The sequence below is a fragment of the Pipistrellus hanaki genome (genome assembly GCF_964339955.1).
Source record: "Pipistrellus hanaki genome assembly, chromosome: 6".
In the NCBI taxonomy this organism is placed as follows: Eukaryota; Metazoa; Chordata; class Mammalia; order Chiroptera; family Vespertilionidae; genus Pipistrellus; species Pipistrellus hanaki.
Window position 1 is genome coordinate 39,625,760 of NC_140508.1, and position 18,950 is coordinate 39,644,709.

The following is an 18,950-nucleotide window of genomic DNA, read 5'->3' on the forward strand; positions in this document are numbered from 1 at the left end:
GTTAATTTGCATATCAAGACAGTGTAGAAAGAAGACAAGCCTGCAGAAGGGAGTGAAGCTGAGGAGAAGCAAGCAGGGCGAGGAGAAGGGAGAAAAGCAGGTGGGACTGGGGTAGAAGGGAGGAAAGCAGGCAGGGTAGCAACCACAGCAGGAAGCCCTATTGCAGGAATCTTCCTGCAATGGGCCACTAGTAAAACATAAAAATGCTAGGATTATAGAGATCCATCTGCAATATTATTACTATCCTATCTAATAAATGAGTAATATACAAATTGACTGTACCTCTGCTACACCCATAAGCCACACCCACCAGCCAATTAGGCCTGGTGCTGCGGCCACAGAGAGAGCAGGAGGCTTGGGTTTTCTAGGCAATGGAGGAAGCCAAACTTCCTGCACACCCTGGCCGGCCCAGGCCTCTGCTCAAAGCTACAACGTTTCAATTATAGAAGATAAATAAATCCCAACAAAATTGACTGCAACCACAGAGTGAGCAAGAGGTTTGGGTTTCCCTGGCGATGGAGGAAGCCAAGTCCCTGGCCTGTCCTGGCCTCTGCTGAAGGCTACAAAGTTTCAATTATAAAAGATAAATAAATCCCAGATGCCAGGGCCTCCACTTGGGTCGCCAGGGTGTGTGGCCAGCCTACAAACCACCACAGGCCCCTCGCTCGGGCTGTCCCATGCTCCAGGGGAACCCCTACCCTGATCCAGGACACCCTTCAGGGCAAACCAGCTGGCCTCCACCCATGCACCAGGTCTCTATCCTATCTAATAAAAGAGTAATATGCAAATTGTCATTTCAACACACAAGATGGCTGCCCCATGTGGACACAAGATGGCCACCACAAAATGGCCAGCAGGTGAGGGCAGTTTGGGGGGACCAGGCTGGCAGAGGAGGGAAGTTGGGGGCGACCAAGCCTTCAGGGAAAGGCAGTTGGGGAAATCCAGGCCTGTAGGGGTGACCAGGCCTGCAGGAGAGGGCAGTTAGGAGCAAACAGGCTGGTAGGGGAGTAGTTAGGCTGGCAGGCAGAAGCAATTAGGGGCAATCAGGAATGCAGGCAGGTGAGCAGTTGGGAGCCAGCAGTTCTGGATTGTGATAGGAATGTCCCAGACTAGAGAGGGTGTAGGCCTGGGCTGAGGGACAAATCCCTCCACCGTGCACAAATTTCATGCACCAGGCCTCTAGTTAATAGATAAACTTGGTGATCTTCTCCATTGTTTCCATTCAATGTCTCACCTGGTTCCCCTTTCTAAGTTTCACATTTACCGGAAGGAGAAAGTTACAGAGATATGATATCAGTATTTATAGAGAGGTCAGTCCTGAACAAATAGATCATATTAAATGTGTAAGGACAGAAACTAGCATCACTGAATACTTCCTAAAGTCTTAGGAGTTGAAAGAGTACTGCTACTTAATGTTATCTTATTTTTTGGTACTATTTTTTTTTAATTGCAAGAAGAAATCCCTTTAATTCTCTAGCCCTTTACCTTTTCCATTCTCTGTACGAGGCTCTCCAATGCCGTAATTTGATTATGCTTTTCTTCAAGTTTATCAGCAACTTGATTCAGATGTTCAACCTGTTGTTTCAATTCCTGTTCTTTTTCAAGTTTGTTAACCTTTGGTCAGAAAGACAATTGTCAGTTTATTAATTTGTTAAACCTATACAGTAAATCCTCAATTTTGCAGACCTCAATTTAACAGATTTCGGATTTAATGGACAAAATTTCTGGTTCATATGTCATATGTGAAAATTAACACCCTGTTAATTTTAAAATGCTTGTAACCTAGATTTGGTTATAATTAAATTAACAGGTAATTTTTTTTTGTTAAGTCACTATTATTTTTTAACAAATAGCCCTAACTGTTTTGGCTCAGTAGATAGAGCATTGGCCTGCAGACTGAAAGGTTCCAGGTTTGATTCCGGTCAAGGGCACATGCCTGGGTTGCGGGCTCCATCCCCAGTGGGGGGCATGCATGCCACAGCAGATCCATGATTCTCTGTCATCATTGATGTTTCTGACTCTCTCTCCCTCTCCCTTCCTCTCTGAAATCAATAAAAAAATAAATAAATAAATAATCCAGCTGTTGGAAAAAATACTGTAGTAATTTCACCGACATAAATATTATATATCTACAACCATAGTCCACGTATTTAAATCCAATAGTCACTGCGTGTAAACAATGTTCAGGGAATGATTAGCACGTGATCACACCATGTCATGTGAGGTATTTAGTTCTATTGTCACACAGTGTGACTTTCTGCAGCAGTTGTAAAGCATGTTGGCCAAAGTTCCCAGTGCACTAAGCCATGCCCAGCAGAGTGCATTTGCTTACTCATGGTGACTGATGAATGCGCACATTTACTAGATCTATTCAGTGTAAATTTAAAATTACTGTAATACATGTAAGAAACTTTTCATACCTACTTCATTTTAATTACACAAATGTGTCTACATAAGTAAAAATAGGTAACCTAATTTGTCAAATTTTTAACATACACATTGGAAAAGATCTACATTCCTATATAATGGACTTTCGGCTTTAATGGATGACTCCTTGCCCAAATTAGTCCATTATATCAAGGTTTTACTGTACAAATATTATCTTCTATAATTTTCTGAATAACCCCAAAAAATAATAACAATTTGCACTTGTTTAGAATTCATTTTTTTATTCAGTGTTTCCTTTAAATAAACCTAACGGGCTACAACAACACCAAATCAATGAAGAATTAATAATATAGAAATATCCCTAGAATGTTTACATTTGTTAAGAGCGTACTACTTGAACTGGTATGAGAAAGAGGAACACAAATTTAAGAAAAACAAAAAATTTTACCTTTTCTCAATAAAACATATCTGGAACAAAAATGAAATTGTATATGTTTTTTTTTTTTTTAATATACTTTATTGATTTTTTACAGAGAGGAAGGGCTAGAGAGCTAGAAACACCGATGAGAGAGAAACATCGATCAGCTGCCTCCTGCACACCCCCCACCAGGGATGTGCACACAACCAGTGTACATGCCCTTGACCGGAATCGGATCTGGAACCTTTCAGTCCACAGATCGACGCTCTATCCACTGAGCCAAACCGGTTTAGGCAAAAATTGTTTAAGAAAAATAATGTTTTTATTTTAACACAAAAGTGTCATAAAAGCAGAATAATTCTCTTCACCGTGTCAGGGTGGGGAGCAGTTGTGCTGAAGACCCATGGAGAGCAGTCCACCTGGCCACTCCCGGCCACAGGTGGGCGCATTTCAGCTGACTTCTGACATGCACACTCACAGCTGCATGTGCAGTCTAAAAATGTGTCTGGCTTCCCTTGACAATACCAGGCAGACATTGCTGCCAGGCCACTCCAGGCTGGGGCTGAGCCCCTTGGCCGGGACATGTGCACTCCAGTCCTGCAGGCCCACCCCTCGCAGAGCGCTGGGGTCCACACAGCCTGTCCTGTCACTCAGGCTCTTATCCGAACCCTGCACCTCCACAGGCTGAAGCAGAAGGCATGTCACCTAGGAGAGAATTTCCTACTGTGTCCCCACTGTGCTTTCCTAGGGCCAGTGCTGGTGAGGATCCAGGCATGAATGAGCTCCCAATTCGACACACACACACACACACACACACACACACACACAAGCACTATTGTTTTTCTTTCCCAGCTCTAGAATACATTCTTCAGAAAAACTTTTATTGGTCTTACAATATATGCTTCAGATTAAAACAACAAAACAAAACAACGAAACGTGTGTCTACTATATATATATATATATATATATATATATATATATATATATATATATATATAATTAATTTTTATCTATTATAAAAAATATAAAATTGTTATATATTTCAAAATATATAACAATATATATGTATACATAAAATATATATGTATACATACACACATGCTTGTGTTTGCTCAACCTGAGAAATGTATTCTAGGATCAAAGCTATTTTGAAACCATTTCACTAGCCCAATTCTTTCGTTTTAGACACAAGGAGGTCCAAATCCAGAAAGGTGGAAGGACTCAACCTCAGCTAGTTAGTCAAAGGCAGACCCAGAGGAGAAGTCACTGGGCAGGGTCACCTGGGACGGCTCTGATTTCTAGGCAGGTGGTTCCCCCCACCTGCCACCTGTGCTCTGCAGGGCCCTGGGCAGGGGTGCTAACACAGCAGCTTGGCAACATCCAGGAGCCCACAAAGCAGGGGTGGGGGGTTGCGGGGATGTGGTCACAAAGCACTTCCTGCCCTTCCCATTGCTTGTTTCACATTTAACTCTTCAGAAAGGGGGACTAGGATGACTGGGGGAGATTTACCCAATAGGCAAGTACCTGGAGGAAGTGTGTACTGTCCTCATGCTGCTTTCTAACTTCCTCAGACTGTGTTTGGTAGATTTCAAATAATCTCTGGGCCACATTTCTCAGAGCCGCTGCGCCTGCTTCCCTGGAGGCTTCCAACTAGGAAAAGAAAAGAAAAAAGGTCACCGCGCAGGTTCTGACATTTACAGTGAAAAGGTTCTAAGGCAGAATGGTTTGACGGGCAATTAAAAACACAGAGGTGGCAAAACACAGCGGCGGTAATTGTCTGGTTTGCACCCCAGTTGTCAATGGACAGGAGAAAAGATGCTTAATTTGTAAAAGGAAAATGTAAAATGAGAAACCCTACTTAGTGGGGCTGTCACGCAGGCCGGCTGGCCCTGGGCAGGCCAAACCAGAGCTCCACGAACAGCAGTGCCCTGCGTGTACAGACTGGACCCTTCCGACTTCCACAGCGCCCATCAGCTTATGCATGTATCTGCAAGCATTTTATCTCCCATGTTCACAGCAGTATTAAAAGATGTACTGTCCTGAAATAACAGTGATTGGAATAGACAAGATTGGAGTATTAAGACAGTAAAGCTAAAGTGTAATGAATCTTTCAAGAATTTAACCTAAGGAAATAAATCAAGGATGACTGCAAAGATTTACCTACCAAGATAGTCATTGCAGGACTGTATATGTATATGTATAGGTATATGTATATGTATATGTATATGTATATGTATATGTATATGTATATGTATAATATATCATGATTTATTAAACATGTGAATACTTTAAAAAAATTTATTGCATTAAGAACACTTCACTCAAGACTGACCCTCCTTAACACATTTTCAAGTGTCCAGGAGTATTAACTAGAGGCACCATGTCATATAGCAGCTCTCTAGAAATTCTTCATCTGGCACAACTGAGACTTCATAACCGTTGAGCCTTTGTGAGATCTTTTTAGTAATAAAAGTAGGCTCCAAAATAAAATAGTGAGTTTTAATTTATGAAACATCAAATGCTTCTCTACCTATGTAAGCCTAGTGTGGATCTACGGCTGTGTGTGCAGGTCTGCTTTCATGGATCCGTGAATCTATTCTATTGGCTCAAAGCCTCAAAATACCCTAAAAGTTCTCCTTGTGGGCATACCTTGATTTTCAATACTTCATTCTCTTTGTTCATTTTTAAGAGCTGTAAATCTTTGCCCTTCATCCTTTCCATGAGCAGATCCAGACTGCAGCACGAGGGGTGCGTTTCAGAGTCAGAGGCATTCTGAGTGTTTCGACAGCACTGCAATGAACAAACGTGATAATCACAGACCCGGCCTTCCCTTTCCTCTCTACAGGCTTCAAAAACAACAACGATCACTCCCTATCACGTATATCAGGGGAGAGTCAGGTCGGCACAATTAAACCTTCTGAGCTCAAAGACCAGTAGAGGTTTCGAGATGAAGCAGCTAGCCTCCTCCATATTTGCTCACATTTGAATAGATTCTTGTATTTAAAAGAGGTGGAGTACATGTTTTCTGTCTTTTATAGTCTCCACAGTTTTAAATATACCATTAAGTCCTTTTAAGGAAATATATAATAATATCTACAAGGTCAGATTTTTTTAAAAAAAATTGAAGTTACAGACAAATGCAGTTTGGTTACTTACATTGCATTACAAACTAATACAATCAAACCTAATAGTTACAATATATAATATTATATACTAATAGATCCTATAATTATAACAATTTTTATCCATTCAGCATCTATTATGTGTCAGATAATCTTTTAGCTGTTTTATACACACTCCTTTGTCTGAATACTCAGAACACTAGAAGGTATAATGTCCATTATACAGATGAAGATTAGAGAGTTTAATAAGCCCAAGGTTATATCCAAAATAACTGCTCAGACCAGGATTAGAATCCCAGCTTGCTTAACAACAAAGCCTATATCCCCTTTCATACGATAGATGGACTACATAAATAATTGATTCTGCCATGGTTTTGTTTTGTGTACTTCAGACTCTCATGAATATTCTCATATATAGAATAGGCATTGTTTTCTTTTTTTAATTTATTAGAGAATATTTGACGGGAAAACTCTTATAGAAGGTAATTACTGTCTGTGGTAGTTAACCTCAAAGATCATAGATCAGTGCCTCTCAAACTTTAACGTGCATATGAGTCACTTGGAGATAGATCTGATTAAATGCAGATTCTGATTCTGGGATTCAGGAGGTCCTGGGTAGAGCTCTAGATGCCACACTTCTAACAAGCTCTCTGCTGCTGCTGGGAATGTAGACCGCACTTTGAGAGGAGCATTTTAGAGTGAAATACTTGGCCTCTTTGACTCCATCTTATTGAAGTCCACTTTGTTCCCTCATGGCCTTCAGGTTAATAGCTCCTTCAGATCGACATCCTAATCATTAGAGTAGTTCTGCTTGCAGCCTGAGTTTTTTAAAAAAGATCCCTGACTAGGAGTGGCCTCTTCCAGGAAGGTAAGGAAAGTATAAACAAAAATGATTGTTTCCCAAAGATTTGCAGGAACCTTGTGACCCTGAATCACATCAACTAGAGTGAACAGACTAAGAACAAAGAAGTCTCACAATCTTTCTTGGACCCCTACTCTTTGCCCAGATGTCTGTGGTCATCAGTCACCTCTTGCCACTCCAATTCCCCCTTCTCTTGACATAAAAGAAGCCTGAGCTCTGCACACTTTGAAGATGGACTTGAGGTACTATTTCCATCTTCTCGGTTGGTGCCTTCTTGGTCAGTAAACTTCTTACTTTGAGCTCTGATGTTTTGAGTTTTGGCATTTCAAAGCATTGGGCATTCAAACTTCAGTTTTGTAACAACAGAGTCCTAGATTGTTACAGCTAAATCTCTTCTTTGTCATTATCCAGATGCCAAAGGGAGGAGGTTGATATTTTGATGCTTCATTTGTCTGCTAACCTGTGGTTTGAGATGGCTGAGCAGAGACACTGGCAAACCAATTCATCTCCATTTGTAAGAAACTATTAAGGTCATCAAAACATCCCCAATGTTATAGCCAATGGTCAATGTCCGGTCCTCAATTTTCTTGGCCCATGGACACCATTTGACACAGTAGTCCAACTCCTCTTTCTGAGACACTTTTTCTTGTATTTAGTGACTCCATTTCTCTTGTTTTTCCTCCTAATTCACTAGTCTCTTTTCTCAGTCTCCTGTGATGATTCTTCCTCTTTTTTCCTAAGATCTAACATTGAAAATCTCAGGACTTAGATCTTAGATTTTTCTCTCATTTCTATTCACACTCACATACTTGGTGATCTCTTCCACTTTCAGGAGTTTAAGCATTATCCTTACTCCCTCAAATCTCTACCCTGTAGCCTGGACCTTCTATCCCAGACCTCTACCCTTCACTCCAGAAACAGATATCCAGCCCACTCACTAGAAACCTTCACTTGGAGGTAATGGCAACTCAGCAGAACCCAAACTGAATTTTTTATCGTTTCCATCATTCATAAACTTAACTTTTTCCTCCCTTCAGTTTCAGAACACTTAGTTTAAGAAAATAATTGAAGCTAGTTGTGTTAGTTTGGGAGCTGAGGATGATACAGGAGACTATGTTCATCTTTGCACCTATCTTTGGTATTCTCCATGACCAGACAACATAGTGGATGACATTGATGCTGACGACGGGCACTTGGTTCAGATGACATTTAACGTGGAATAATCCAAACAAGGCTAAGGGAAGATTGCTCAACCTTAAGAATATAAGGCTGATCACAGGGGAGTGAGGTCTTTTAAAGTTATCAGTTGTCTGGTCACTCAGCCTAAAGGCTTCAACTGCATGGCCATTGTTGAGGCCCAGGTAAACCTAAAAGCTGTGCTTCTGTCTGGCATTGAGAAATGTTACTGCCATGTGTCCTGGGTGGGCTGACAACTTCCCATATACTGTAGATAAGTAAGCCCAGTTTAAAATATTCAGATAAGGCCTGGTCATTCCAATATGATCCTAATGCTATCTGTGGTTAAATATTTCATGCATATGTCCATTAACATCTTTAGATAGTGATAAAATATTTAACATTCATCATTCAAAGCATCAAAGAATAATTTCTATCTGGCTTTATGCTTATTTACTGAAGAAATAAAGGTAGTGCATTTTGATAAATTCATTACCTTTGCGTCTAGGTTGTGCTTTGTATTGCTATGTCCAGTTTCATCTTTAAACATTTGATTACGGATCTTTTCCAGAGTAGCTCGAATCTAGGAAATAAAAATATTTTCTTTTGTTTTAAAGGTATTTAATGTCTAATACTTTTTTTTCTATATACCAGCAGCAGTGTACCTGATTTATCTAGACAGTAATACATATATACTGATGTCAGATTTAAATAACTACCATCAATCTAACTTGCATTAAGGCTAATATTGTTTAGATTGCAGAAAATGAAGCACTTGATCCTTATAATTCTCAGTCAAATCTAAAATACAATCTGAATGAATACTATGCGACAAAATAATTACTACTTAGTAATTAGTATTTAATTCTACTTAGTTCTGCTTTTCTATATAGTAATTTAGTACTAATTTACTATTAATTAGTGTAAAACAATTACTATTTAGTAATCACTACAAAATAATGACGATTTAGTAATTACTATAAAATAATTACTACCTAGTAATTACTAGAGAATAATTGCTATTTAGTAATTACTAGAGAATAATTACTAAATGGAGATGATACAAATTTATGCATGAAATATAAGCCCCGTGGCCTGGTGACCTATGGAATTGCAAGACACTCAGAGATGAATTAATAGATATGAATCTTACAAACTCTCTATGTCCACATTTTTCCATCTGTTCTAAGAAACAGTTCCTATGAATGTAAGTTTTGTTACCTATTATCATTTGAATCTTACAAGAGTTCACAATTTTCATGAAAGAACATGCCAACATATAGTTGTTGGCAGAAAGCAACCCTGACAGTGAGAAGGAACAAGGTAAGGAGAGAGAGGAAGTCAGCAGAAAATGTAAACATCTCCTAGGGAATGTGGTACCAACACTCCTGAAACAACTGAAAAGAAAAATACCTAGTAGGGACTGCAGTGGTGAATACTGTGGACAAATTAAGTGCTGGTAGGTGTTCTGAACCCCCCTGGTTCATTCTTCTATTTTACTCCAAGTGTGAAAACAGAGGGCTCATAGCCTCAAGGGGATACTAAACAGGTGTTCAAACTCCAGTTATCAAGATTGTCCTTTGCCAAACTAGGTTTGTTCTTACCCATTCTCAGGAAGGAGAAATAAAGCCCACTAATCTGTATTATTTATTGTAAAAAAAAAAAAAAAAAGAATCATATCATGCTAACATGATGTCTGGTACCCACATACCATTTTTACATATTCGGTTTCTTCAATAATGTGAGCTGAGGTGGACTCATATGAGGCAGGATTGTCTTCTCTCTTACCCCTTGAGGGAACCTCTGTGGTCACTGTTACTGTTGTCATGGTGAATTCTGGCTTTAGGAACACATAAATCAGTTAGACTAACTCATTTGATGATATCATTATATGGTGGGTAAACTGTGCTGTCACAATAATTAAATACTGTATAGTAGAAAATGTTATAACTTATTGATATGTATATATACCCATAAATCCAGGAACTTATTTAATATTAAAACAACACTAGCTGAAAAAATCCTTGATTAGAAACTTAAAGATTATCTGAGAAGGAAATATGTAACATTTTTCTTTTTAATCCACATCATATTAGACTGTAGATACTGTGGCTTCTTCATCTTTATATTCTAGCACATTGTAAGTGCTTAATAAATGGTTGTGGCAATAAAATAATCCTATCTAATAAAGGAAGAATATACTAATTGACCCTCACACCATCGCAAAGATGGTGGTACCCACAGCCAATAAGGAGGGAATATGCTAATTGACTGCCCTGCCATTAAAGATGGCAGTACCCACAGCCACAAGATGGCAGTGCCCAGTTCCCCTCCGCCCCACTAGTATGCCTACCTCTGGAGTCCCCCAGTCCCCTCAGCCCCCCAGCCACCCAGGGCTGGCCTGAGGTGCAGGCAAGCCTTGGATGGTGGCTGCCAGCTGACCACAGCCACCTGAGGCTCAGGTAACCAGGGCTGGCTGAGGCTTGCACTACTGGCAGTGGCAGCAGCAGAGGTGTGATGGGGGTGTCACCTTTCCTTGATCACTGGGTCACCTCCCACCCCTGAGGGCTCTCGAACTGTGAAAGGGGTAAGGTTGGGCTGAGGGATCCCCTCTTCAGTGCATGAATTTTCATGCATCAGGCCTCTAGTATAATTATAATATGTATATATACATATATCACTTATATACAGAGTGTGGCAAATGTAGGTTTGTAGTTGTGAATAGAGGAGACATTTTGTCCTCTAGATCTGGTACAATCACAAATAGGAAGCATCACCTATGAAATATGATTTTTTTTAAAGTGAGCCTGAATCTAATCAAGCTTCTATATCTAATAGCAGTAAATATCTGAACAAGGGGAAAGTGCTTAATGCAGAGGTTCTCTATGTGGTACACACCCCCACAGGGAACAATTTAATTTTTAAGGAGGGTAATTTGAGGATGAGTTATTTTCAGTGAATTTTTTTACATTTCTTATGGTTCTAGAGGCATCATATACAATATATCTTATCTAATAAAAGAGTAATATGCAAATTGACCATACCTTCACTACACTCACCAGCCACACCCACAGCCAATCAGAGCAAGTATGCAAATTAACCCCAATCAAGATGGCTGCAGCCACAGAGAGCAGGAGTGAGGCTTCTGTTTCCTAGGCAATGGAAGAAGCAAAGCTTTCCGCCTGCCCTAGTTGGCCTAAGCTTCCACTCAAGGCTACAAAGTTTCGATTGTAGAAGGTAAACAAATCCAAATAAATATGACGGCACCATGGAGCAAGCAGAAGGCTTGGCTCTGCTCCAGGCTACAGAGTTTTAATTGTAGAAGGTAAGTAAATTCCAGACATTTTTCTTTTTAATCCACATCATATTAGACTGTAGATACTGTGGCTTCTTCATCTTTATATTCTAGCACATTGTAAGTGCTTAATAAATGGTTGTGGCAATAAAATAATGCTATCTAATAAAGGAAGAATATACTAATTGACCCTCACAGGACCTCTGCTTGGGTCACCAGGGGGCATGGCTGGCCTACAAACTACCACAGGCTTCTCACTCAGGCTGCCCCACACACCAAGGGAACCTGCACCCTTATCTGAGACACCCTTAAGGGAAACCAGCTGGCTCCCACTCATGCACCAGGCCTCTATCCTATCTAATGAAAGAGTAATATGCAGATTGACCATCACTTCAACACACAAGATCAAGATCCTTCCTCATGTGGACACAAGATAGCCACCACAAGATGGCCAGCAGGGGAGGGCAGTTGGGGCTGATCAACCCTACAGGGGAGGGCAGTTAGGGGTGACCAGGCTGGCAGAGGAGGGAAGTTGGGGGCAAACAGGCTGGGCTGAGAGTGGTTAGGGGGTAATCAGGCTGGCAAGCAGAAGCAGTTAGGGGCAATCAGGAAGGCAGGCAGGCAAGCAGTTGGGAGCCAGCAGTCCTGGATTGTGAGAGGCATGTCTGACTGCCCATTTAGGCTTGATTCCACCAGGTTCGGGCCTAAATGGGCAATTGGATATCCCTCTAGGGGTCCCAGATTGGAGAGGGTACAGGCTGGGCTGAGGGACACCCCCCCTCCCCCAACCCTCATGCATGAATTTTGTGCACCAGTCCTCTAGTCTATATATATCTCCCAAATATGCAAATAGACTGAACTGTAAAACAACTGAACAATAAGTCGCTATGACATGTGCTGACCACCAGGGGGTTCACATGAAATAGAGTGGGCATCGGCAGCAGGCAGAATCTAATTCAGTTTATTTGTGGGCATTGGCAGCATGCAGAACATGGCAGGTATCAGCTGTAATAGGGGCACCAGACCAAGGCTGGCATCAATTGCTGTCATTGGGGGGTGAGCCTCTGGTGGTTACTAAAAATTCTTTGCTCCCATGGGCCACGGCGCACTGGGTACTTGCATCTGTTGCTGGCGCTGGCCCTGCTTACACCCGCTGCTGGAACCCAGCACCAGCAATGATCGCAAGGCACCATCAGTGGGTGCAAGCAGTGGCTGCTGGTCCCCAGTGCCTCTCAGGGTTTCTCCATATCTCCCTGTTTCTGAGGGGTGGTTGAGGTTGGCAGCTACCTCTCACTCCCACTGCTGGCACCAGCCCTGCTTGCACCCACTGCTGGTGCCACCCCCAATTGTCAGTGAGTGTGAGCAGGGCTGGCACTGTCAGTGTGTGGGAGTGGTGGTGGCAGGAGTGTGGGAAGACAGGAGATGGGGGAATGGGGAGGGCCTGAGTGGGAGGGGCCAGGCAAGGGCTTGGAGGATGGGCTGAGACCCACTCCTGTGCCCACCACAGCCTCGCAGCCCACAATTTTTTTCAAGTGCATGAATCCATGCACTGGGCCCCTAGTAAATATATATTGTGACATATTTATGCATTTCAATTCTCTATTATGTTTTGAAATGTTATTTGCTATTTTTTCATATTATTTCATATTATTATTATTATTATTATTATTATTATCAATTTCTTAGTGTTTTCTTCCTCAGTACCTATTTCCAAGTTAATGGCCATTTAGGCTTCCTCCATGTTAATAGGAGTCCACTTTTTGAATAGTAAGAATTATATGTCACTGGGTGGGCATCAGGATTTTAGGGATGCTTAGGTGGGACAGGGCCAAAAAAAGGTTGGGAACCACTGGTTTAATGACTCTACAAGGGTAAAGGTTGCCATCAGCCAAATCCAGATTACTGAACAAACTAGTTCCTACCACAGATAAATTATATAAAGAAAGATGAGGTAAAGAGAAATTGCTATAAATTAAGAATCTTAAGAGACATATGACCAAATGTAATATATGAATAGTCTTTGTCTCCTGATTCAAATAAACCAGCTATATAAAGACATTTTTGAGGCAATTGGGAAAATTGTAACACTGACTGGATAATAGATGATGTTAAAGACTCACTGTAGTTTTGCTAGGTGTGATAATGAATTTATGACATTTTTTTAACTGAAAATCTTGTCCAGCTGGTGTGGTTCAACAGTTGAGCATTGACCTATGAACCAGGAGGTCACAGTTCGATTCCTGATTGGTCCACATGACGGGGTTGCAGGCTTGATTCCAAGGAGGGGGCATGCAGGAAGCAGTCCATCAATGATTTTCTCTCATCATTGATGTTTCTATCTCTCTCCCTCTCCCTTCCTCTCTGATATCAATAATATATTTTTTAAATCTTATCTGTTAGTCATACATTCTGAAGTATTTGCAGTGAGTAATATATTTGGAATTGCTTTAAAATATTCTAATACAGAGGAAAAAGTGGGGTGGGCAAAGATGAAAAAAGTTTTGGCAAAATGCAAGGTATTGTCAAAGCTGGGCAGATAGGGTTCATTATACTCCTCTACCTACTTGGTGTCTGTGGGAAATTTTCATAATAAACCATAACAAACTAAAAAATAAAATAAAAAGTCCTGTGAGATAGGATTATTTATCTCATTTTCCCAATAAGGAAGCCAAGACTCTCACAGGTGATGTTAACTTACCTGAGATCACAGTAAAACTAACAGAGTGCAAACTCAAACTTCTGTTTTCTAGATACCAAGTTCAAGGGTGTTTCCATCACATTAAGGCTGGCTTCCCTAGTGAGAAAAAAAAAACACAACAAATACAATTATTTAAAGTTTAGCAATAGCCTATGCAGTTAACACAGAAAGAATTTTCATATTTACTAGCATCAGTTTACAGCTGGATAGTCTTTGGGGATAATGCAGAGTTTTGCATTTATCCTTTAATCTTCGATGAAATTGACAGAGTATGCCAAGAATTTTCCATTTTATTCTAAATCTTCTTAGACAGCCACGCTGACTTCTATTTGTTTAGACTGCAGTTGAGTTGGCAGCTGCAGGTCTGCAGTTACAGAATCTGAGTGGAAGTACTTCTGTTACTGGGTCCTCTTAAGTCTCTTCTGGGATTAAGTTCCCAGTCCAAAACAACATCAAAATGCTCAGAGTACAAAATAAGCTCACAGAATATAAACAGACTCATCCGTACAGAGAACAGACTGACAGCTGTTAGAGGGGCGTGGCTTGGGGGCTGGGTGAAAAAAAAGGGAAGGGACTAAACAAAACAAAACAACCAAAACAAAAACAAATAAAGCCAAAATCGGTTTTGCTCAGTGGATAGAGCATTGGCCTGTGATTCTGGTCAAGGGCATGTGCCTTGATTGCAGGCACATCCCCAGTAGGGGGTGTGCAGGAGGCAGCTGGTTGATGTCTCTCTCTCTCATCAATGTTTCTAGCTCTCTCTTTCCCTTCCTCTCTGTAAAAAAATCAATAAAATATATTTTAAAAAATAAATAAAATAAATAAAAAAGCTCATCAACAACAGTGTGGTGATTACCATAGGGAATGGGGGTGGAGGAGTGGGGAGGGAGGAGAGGATAAAGAGGGCATAAATGGTGACAGAAGGAGACATTGACTTTGACAACACAATATACCGGTGATGTATTATAGAACAGTGCATCTGAAACTATATAATTTTGTTAAACAATAAATTCAATAAAAATTAAAGAGAAAGAAAAACAAACAAACAAACAAACCCACACAATGTGTTTGGAAACCGGAAGTGGAGTGGGCAGGCCAGAGTGGTGGTCAGCAAACCAGGCCAATGAGCCTGAGCTGACTTCCTGTCTTTCTGGACAGCCTATAGACTAAGAATGGTTTTCAAATTTCAACCATAAAGAAAAAAAAAAAAAAGAATAACATTTCATGGCACATGAGAATTATATGATGTTTCAACTTAGTGTTCTTAAAGCTTTTCTGTAATCAGAACCATTCATTTACATATTGTCTACACTGCTTTAGCACTACACACCGCAGAGTTGAGTAGCTGTGACAGAGAAAATATGCAACAAACACTGTTTAATCTGCTCCTTTACAGAAAAATCCTAGGTTAGGATGTGGCGAGGAGTGGGAGCAAAACCAGTGGGAAAACAGAGGCAAGCAAAACATGGATTTGGTCTGAGTTGCTTTTGGCTCTCCAGTTCATTGCCCCTTGATCTATAGTCCCATTTGAGGGATTTACCTTTTCTTTTTTTTTAACTATGTTATGCATTATAAATATTAACAAATATTAACAAATGATAGTAGGTGTGTCGTCATAGGAAATAATCACTCTTAAGAATAGATTTCACTGAGTTCTCTCAGTCTTTCATAATTCGAAAACCACGATGAGCCTCATGTTTTATATCCAAAATATATTTTCTTTTGTATCATTTATTCTTAATATCTAGGTTTGCAGCTCCTTAATCACTGTTATCTCCACTCACTGTTGGGCCATCTTCAAGAAGTGCCATGAAATCCTAGGCTCAATTTACATATCTGTAAAATAGGGGTGGAAACACCTCAAATTGTAAAAACGAAGGTTTGTTGTTGTTTTTTTTAAATCCCTGTTAGTACCGTGTTTCCCCGAAAATAAGACCTACTTACAGGTTTCCTTCTGAGTGAAATATAAGGCATCCCCCCGAAAATAAGGCCCCCCTAGGCTAAACATGAGAGATTTGGTCCACTGATTCTGAAAGAAAGGGAGTCACAAGAAATTCACCAGGAAATTCAGGAATTGGATTGTTATGATGATGTTCCAGAAGATGATGACATGATTGTCATTGAATAAATGAGTAAATTCTTGATACTGTAGGATTCACAGTTTGTCTGGTTTGTGTTGACAACTACCGTACTACCGTACCGTATACAGGTAATAAATTTCCTTTATTTTCATTTAACAATAAATGTGTACCGTATTCTTCTTCATGGAAAAATAAGACATCCCCTGAAAATAAGACCTAGTGCATCTTTGGGAGCAAAAATTAATATAAGTCACTGTCTTATTTTCAGGGAAACAGGGTAGAAGGCAGTCAATGGAGAATAACTGCTGATATTGCTGCTCCTATTATTTTATATTATTGATGACCACAGAAGATAAGCAGCTGGTTGCAAGGTTTATACCCAACTCTATTCATATAAAATCAAATTCTATTTATCTGTTTGGCTCAGAAAACTTTTTCAACCACAGCCCTTGATTTATATAAAGAAACCCAAGGGGAACTTAAGCTCACAAAGTCCAAATTGCCATATGGCATTAGCTTCCTGGGGAAAATCCATCTTAGCATTTTATTTCTGCCAGAAGTAGATTAGGCAGATAAAAATTTCAACATAAAACACAATCAGTTAATTAAAGTGAGAAACGAATTTTATTTGTTTTCTGCTAGAGTGGATTGAAGGCAGCTTACAAGTGGCATCCCTCCAAGAGGTGTTATTTCCTAGATCAAAGCGGTGCAGAAAGGACTCTCATGGGACCAGGAGGTGCTGAGCAGACCGGGCTTTGGCTTCTCATTTGAACCAAAGAAGCTCTGCTTTGTTCCGTCTCACACTGATTTTTTTTTTCCGTGAGACTTTTCTGTGAAGAAAGAGCTTTCTACAAAGAAAAGTTTTGGATCTAGACTATCTAGCTTCATGGCCTGTCCCTGCCACTCAGCAGAGGTATGACCTTGAGCAAGTTCCTTAACCTCTCTGTGCCTCTGTTTCCTTATTAGTAACATTCAGGTAATATTAATAACATGAATAATTAAGAGTACAAATAAACTGTAATGGAATTAATTGAGTTAACATTTAGTTTTTAAGCACTTATAACAGTGCCTAGCACATAATAAATGATTCATATATGTTTGTCAAATGAGTAAATAAAATATGAAACCACCAGTGGCAGAGAAGAACCAGGTAATATTTTAAACAGTCTGCAGATTGAACTGGGCTATAAGAGAAACTCTGGGGGAATCTAAAGAGCAGCAAACCCATTGTATTGGTTCTTTCTTGAGAAAGCATCAATAATCCATCAATATCCCAACTGATTATGCTGACATCTAATGAACAGTTTACAAGTTACAAAGCAATTCCTACACATTCGTGTGAATTGTGATAAAGCAACACATCACTGGTCACCCAGACTAAGGTGACTAAACCCACTTCTCTGTTTAATTACAGGAGAATGGGTTACCCATTATACAATCAACACATGTAAGTCAGTGTCATGGGTTGAACTATGTCCCCTTTCTCATTCACATGTTGAAGGCCCAGCCCTCAGTACCTCAGGGTGTAACCTTATTTGAAAACAGCGTCACTGTAGATGTAGTTGGATAAGATGAACTCATACTTGGGTAGGGTGGATCCCTAATCCCATATGACTGGTGTGTTCATAAAGAGGGAAGTGTGGACACGGACATGCACTTTGTGGAGAAGTGGAAGACAGCAATCAAGGTGGTGCGCCTACAAGCCAAAGAGTGCCCCAGACTGCCAGAGAACCACCAGGAGCTGGAATGTGAGAAGCACAGAACAGATTCTCCCTCAAAGCCCTTAGAAGGAACCCGTCCCACCAACAGGGCCTGGGACTTCCAGCCTCCAGAATTGTGAGACAGAAATGACTATGTTTAAGCCCCAGTTTGTGGCTTTATCATAGCAGCCCTAGGACATCAACACAGACACTGTTTATATAATAGAGATTCTAACAAAGGTGTTTCTTTCCTCTACTTAGCCCTTAATCCAGTCATTCATATATGAAGTGTTTATTAAATACAGCTGTGATAAGAGCTGTGGCCACAGAGGTGAGCCATAGATTCTAAAAGTACAAAATGGTAGTATGCAGAGAAAATAATGGGAGGTGATAACAAGTGTCATGAAGAAAAGCAGAGCAGGGAAGGGAATAAAAGGAGACGTTGGGTGGGAAGGGGAGGCATTTAAGCAAAAGCCTTGGACAAAAGAGGCGAAGCCCTGTGGCCATCAGGGAGAAGAGGACTCCAGGTTGTTGGGGGAGGAGCAAGAACAGAGGCTGGAGTTTGCTATAGTGTTCTAAGAACAAGGAACACGGTGTAGTCTACCATGTTTTCTTTATTATTTTTAATGTAGCAGGGATTTTTTTTTTTAATAGCCTGAAATTTAAGACTTCCAATGTGCATAAGGAGCTGTCACCACAGCCACTTAAAACAGGTGTCCTCCTGGCTGATAAGGCTTCCTCAGGGCTCAAAAAAAGAAAGCAAGCAGATTAGAACAAAGCCAAGGCAAGTGCAGCTAACTCCAGGTCAGGCAAGAGAAGGGGGCCATGAAGTCCAGGTGACTAAGTGGTCTTCTCAACTCAGTTCCATGAGTGCCGATTGAAAAGCTCCATGGTGGATGGTCGGCATGTTTGGATTGTTCAGTACTTGACCCACCTTCCCAGATATATGGAATCAGCATCTGGACAGAGTCTTTGCAGGAAAAGGTGCCTTACCTGTTCTTCCTCCCTCCCTGGGGCTGGAGCACAGGCACAACACCTAGACCCAGCCCACGGAGGACTGTCATCTGGAAATGCTAGTAAGGGATTGGCCAACAGAAATGTAGAAGCTGGAGTCAATGAAAATCCCATTATTATTCTGGGAAGGGAAGGAGGCTGGCACAGGGTGGTGCCTTGTGCCCAGGCAGGAAGGCCAGTGGAAGTATCTAGTGAC

At 40.7% G+C, this 18,950-nt stretch overlaps 1 protein-coding gene across 6 annotated transcripts in view; it reads right to left on the reverse strand.

Annotated features, from left to right (window-relative positions):
* CCDC68 (coiled-coil domain containing 68) overlaps positions 1-18,950 on the reverse strand; it is a 47,844-nt gene that overhangs the window by 18,912 nt on the left and 9,982 nt on the right. For 2 of the 6 annotated variants that reach the window (XM_084888477.1, XM_084888474.1), the window contains exons 3-8: positions 13,960-14,055; positions 9,678-9,806; positions 8,463-8,549; positions 5,456-5,596; positions 4,331-4,456; positions 1,486-1,614 (exon numbers count right to left, since the gene is read on the reverse strand). In XM_084888477.1, coding sequence (XP_084744603.1) covers positions 1,486-1,614; positions 4,331-4,456; positions 5,456-5,596; positions 8,463-8,549; positions 9,678-9,794 — 600 coding nt within the window. In that variant the 5' untranslated portion in view covers positions 9,795-9,806; positions 13,960-14,055. Of the gene's footprint in view, positions 1-1,485; positions 1,615-4,330; positions 4,457-5,455; positions 5,597-8,462; positions 8,550-9,677; positions 9,807-11,010; positions 11,119-13,959; positions 14,056-18,950 lie in introns of those variants that run through there. The other 4 variants (XM_084888478.1, XM_084888476.1, XM_084888475.1 and 1 more) reach the window with 3 other exon arrangements.